This window comes from Trichosurus vulpecula, chromosome 3 (assembly GCF_011100635.1).
Source record: "Trichosurus vulpecula isolate mTriVul1 chromosome 3, mTriVul1.pri, whole genome shotgun sequence".
NCBI lineage: Eukaryota > Metazoa > Chordata > Mammalia > Diprotodontia > Phalangeridae > Trichosurus > Trichosurus vulpecula.
This window is the reverse complement of record NC_050575.1, coordinates 316,061,670-316,066,494: the sequence shown is the minus strand read 5'-3', so window position 1 is coordinate 316,066,494 and position 4,825 is coordinate 316,061,670. Positions and strand designations below refer to the sequence as shown.

Genomic DNA, 4,825 nt, shown 5'->3' with positions numbered 1-4,825 from the left:
AGACATCAGATTGTTTTCTAAAAAAATTTTCCATGGGGAAAGTAAGTCCAGTGAATTTAGAGGCAGTACTACCAGAGTAGATTAAAGGTCTGAGAAAGGCAAGGTGTGGGTGCCAGAGACAAACTTATTCCTCTTGCCTCCACAGAGACAAACCAGCCAACTCAGCTACAATGACATGGAACTGCTAGAGTAGAACGCATTCTTAATTCTAGTTGCCTTGCCTCTGAGATGATTTCCAGTATATCCTGTCTATATCTCTTTTGTACATAATTGTTTGAATGTTGTCTCCCCTGTAAGCTCCTTGAGAGCAGAGGCCATCTTTTGCCTTTCTTTGTATGCCCAGTGCTTAACACAGTGACTGGCACACAGTAGGTGCTTAACAAATGCTTGTTGAATGAAGGCAGAGATGCTTTTGATTTTGGTTTTATTTCCCCAAAATATGTATAGAACAGTGCCTGGCACATAGTAGGTGCTTAATAAATGCTTGGTAATTTGAAGACACAGATGCTTTCGTTTAGGTTGTATATCTCCAAAATATTTATAGCACAATGCCTAGAACATAGTAGGCATTTAATAAGTGCTTGTCAATTTATATGCATTATTACTATTGCAGAGTCAGAGGGTCTCAGCTCTCTTAAAGGCCATTAGTCCAATGGGAATTCACTTCCACAAAACTCCTAGACAATGATGATCCAGCTTCCATTTCAAAACCTCCAGTGACTGGAATTCATTACCTCCCAAGGCAACTCATCATCCTTTCCCATAGCTCTCTTTGTTACAATGAACCAAAGCCAGGTCCCTATTATGGAGAAGGAGTGGTGAGTGTCTGTATAATAAAAACAATAGATAATGCAAAAGTTGCTTCTTTTTAGCTTTGAAATGGTTTATATTTTCTCCCCACAGATTCACCTCCTTACAGAAGCAGTGTGGGACAATGGAAAAAACATTGAATGAGAAACCAAGAGGATCCAATTCTGCAACTAACTTGTTCTATGATATCAGGAAGCACATCTCCACTCTGGGCCTCAGTTTCCTTTTTTGTAAAATGATAGCTTGTACCAAACACACCCTAAAGTCTCAGTTTTGCCTTTCTATGGTAGTTTTCAATCCTTGAGAACATACTGGTTGAGTCATAAGGAAGTAACCCAGAATCTTGCGAGGCGCTATCAAGGACAGGAACCAGATCTTTTATTTCATTGTTATAAAGAATACTTAGACGGGAAAACTCAATTTATCAAAGCAAATCAGTACCATCTCTGCAACTACAAGTCTTAGAGAGTAGCCTAGAGCACTTAGAGGGTAGGTGACTTGCCCAGGGTCATGCAGCCAATATGCGTCAAAGATGAGATTTGAACTCAGGTCCTGGGTCCCACTATGCCTCATATTCAAGGCAATAATGGTTATATTCAAACTAGAAAGGTCCAAAAGGCATCTCAATCATAATACAGATAAACAAGAGTTTATTGACTGTCACTGTGTGCCCCTTGTCTCTGGGGACTCAGAGAACCAGGAAACCAAGGCCCAGTGGCCCAGAAGCAGCTGGCTTTCTGAGCTTTCCTGAACTACACCTTGTCTAGAATTTTTCCAGTCAGAAATATTCACTCATTAGTAGAAGAACAAATGTCATCTTCACTCATCCTGACATGTGGAGGAAAAAGTCTTGTCCTTTTCCAAACTCATCCAGCAGGGACATCCGTATGGCAGCCTTTCTGCCACATCCTCTATGGACCACCAAGTCAACTTCCTGGGAGAGGTGAAGGCTCTTTGTTGGTTTGTTTCCCAAGGGGTCCTTTCTCTCACAGGGAGTATTTTTGCTTCCAAGTCCCCTAACAGGGATGAAAGGCAATTGCATCTACATCACCTCCCAGTTCCTCACAGAAGTCAGACTGTGCCTGAAATAGGCACCTTCTGCCCTCTCCAACATCAGGCATTTGAATTGGGCTCCTTTGTCAACTTCAGCTTGGCACACTCTTTGAGCTCCCCCTCCAGGGCCTTGTTCCTTTTCTCCATGTCCTGCCGTGAGCGTTCCATGTTTTGAAAGCTAATTTCCAGTTCAGCCAGCTTCTTCTTCTCTTGCTCCAATTCTTCATTCAGTCTCACTACTTTGGCCCAAACGTCATAGTTCTCCTTCTCCAGGCTGCAAAGATGGAAAGAAGGAAAGAGATGAGAGATGTGAAGCACTGTCTCTGGACTCTCCCTGAGCTCTTCCCCAAGAAGCCCTCTCCCATGCCTTTGTTCAGCCAGTGACCTCCCCATGCCCCAACACCAGTACCACTATCACCTTGCTAGTGTTGAATCAATCCTGCCCCTGTCCATCCAGTCAAATCCTACCCATGCCTCCGGGGTTAGCTAAATCCCCACCTCCTCCACGACCAGTACAGTAGGGAGACACGAAGTCAAATTCAGACTCTGCTACTTCTTGGTCAAAAATACCTTCTTTGAGGTTGGTTCTTCATTTGTAAGATGAGGAGGTGATCTTTAAGGTCCATTCTGTAACAGTTCATGTTTAATGTTCTAAGATCCCTTTGGGGTCTGATATTCTATGCTCTAAGTAAAGTACACGCTAGCTCTGCCTGATTCCCCACCCCATTACTCTATATCTATTTTGAATTTAATTACATTTGTATATGTATGTAAATATGTACCTAAAGAGTATATGTAAATGTTTTCTCAAACTCTCTAGTAAATTACCTTTACAATTATCTCCATCTTCTTTCTTATTTTCAGTCCCCTCCCTATCAACTAGCTCTTTCCCTGATGCTACAAACATTCTCCTGTCTCTAGAAAACTGTCACTTCATGCTACCATCCCTGCTAGCTACTTCTCTATACTCTCCTCCCCTTAACGACCAAACTTCTTGAGAAAGCCAATGACCCTCAGTGCCTCCTCCGTCAGACCCTCAACAAGGACTTATTATGTGCACTTATTATGTGCCAGGCATTCTGCTAAGGGCTAAGGATAAGAAGGAAGGCAAAAGACTAGACATCTCTCTTTTCAAGAAGACCTGAATCACTGTCTTCTTTTTTAAAAAAAAAATCCTCTGGCTTAACATTAGAAGGGAAACAGGTAACTTGAAAAAATAATCTTTGCTGCAAGTTTCTCTGATAAAGGTCTCATATCTAAGATGGATAAGGAACTGATTCAAATTTTGAAGAACAAGAGCCATTCCCCCAAAAAATGGTCAAAAGATATGAACAGGCAGTTTTCAAAGGAAGAAATCAGAGGTATTGGCAGCAAAATCAGAAAAATTCCAAATAACTAATAATTAGAGAATGCAAATGAAAGAAAATCTGAAGTTTCACCTCACACCTATTTGATTGGCAAAGATGACAAATGTTGGAGGGACCGCAGGAAAAATGGACAATTAATGCACTGCCGGTAGAGTTGTAAATTGGTGCAGCCGTTCTGGAAAGCAATTTGGAACTTGTTACTAAACTGTGCTTAACCTCTGATCCAGCTATGCCACTAGTTGGCCTATACGCCAAAAATTTAAAAAAAGGAAAAAGATATTCATTCATTCATCTATGACAGATCTTTTTACAGCAGCAAAAACTGGAAATTAAAGAGTGCCCATCTATTTGGGAATGGCTCAACAAATTATGGTATGAGATTGTAATTAAATGTTACTATGCCATAAGAAATGATGGAATAAACAGTTTCAGAGGAAATTGGGAAGATCTCTATGAATCGATATAGAAAGAAGTAAGCAGAACCAGGAGAACAATTTATACAGGGTGTACCTAAAGTCTGGACACAGGTAATCTGGAGTTATTACATCGAGTTCACATGAATCTTACAAAGCACAGCAAACTTTGCATCACAAATGATGAAAATCACATTGAAGATGTTATTCGTTAATATTCCAGGTAATAAAATGTTGTTGAAAATTTCATTCATTTCATTTCCTGAAAATATGCATTTTTGCCTATGTGTCCAGACTTTAGGAACACCCTGTACAATGACATTATAAAGAAAAACAACTTTGAAAGATCTCTGATAGATGTGATATACCTCATTGAACTGGATGTACCATAGGCATCTCAAACTCAACATCTCCAAGCAGAAATGATTTTCTTTCCCTCCCCCCAAACTCTCCCCAATTCCCAACTTCCCTACTAATGTCAAGGGTACCACTGTCTTAGCAGTCACCTGAGCTTACAGCTTCCATATTATCCTTGACTTCACACTCTCACTCATCCTAGATATCCAATCTGGTATTAAGTCTTGTCATTTCTACCTTCAGAAGATGTCTTGTATGTGTCCCTTTCTCTCTGCTCACATAGCCACAGCCCTAGTTCAGGTCTTCATCTTTTACCTAAATTATTAAACAACTTCTAACCGAGTCTCCCTGCTTTGAGTCTCCATTTGCTCCAATCCATCCTCAATTCAGCTGCCAAGGTGATTTTTCCCAAAGCATAATTCTAACCATATTACCTTATACTCAACAAATGCTAGTGGCCCCTTATTTCTTCCAGGATAAAATTTAAATTCTTTTTGTCATTTGAAGCTCTTAATAACTTGGCCCCTGACTACTTTTTCAGTCTCCTTATACCTTACCCCATTTTCATGAACTGTAGGATCAAGGACCATAGGTTCCTAAAGTGGGCGATACTACCCTCTGGGGGCACTGGAACAATGGGGTGGAGGGGAAGAAGGGAAGCGGTAGTAGCCTCAGGTGAAGCAAATTTCAAAAAACCATTAAAGGGTTAAAGAAAGTAGATTTAAGGGCAGGGGTGTTGAATAATTTTTTAAAAGGGGGGGTGGTAGGCTAAATAAGTTTGGGAGCTTCTGGATCAAACTACATTAACCTACTTATATATCCTTG

At 40.6% G+C, this 4,825-nt stretch overlaps 1 protein-coding gene across 2 annotated transcripts in view; it reads right to left on the bottom strand.

Moving 5' to 3' along the window:
• Positions 1–1,383: 1,383 nt before the first annotated feature.
• The window catches only part of ARHGAP25 (Rho GTPase activating protein 25), a 97,477-nt gene continuing 94,035 nt past the window's right edge, over positions 1,384–4,825 (bottom strand). For both annotated transcript variants that reach the window (XM_036753055.1, XM_036753056.1), the window contains exon 11: positions 1,384–2,137. In XM_036753055.1, the coding sequence (XP_036608950.1) occupies positions 1,924–2,137 (214 nt within the window). In that variant the 3' untranslated portion in view covers positions 1,384–1,923. The remainder of the gene's footprint in view (positions 2,138–4,825) is intronic.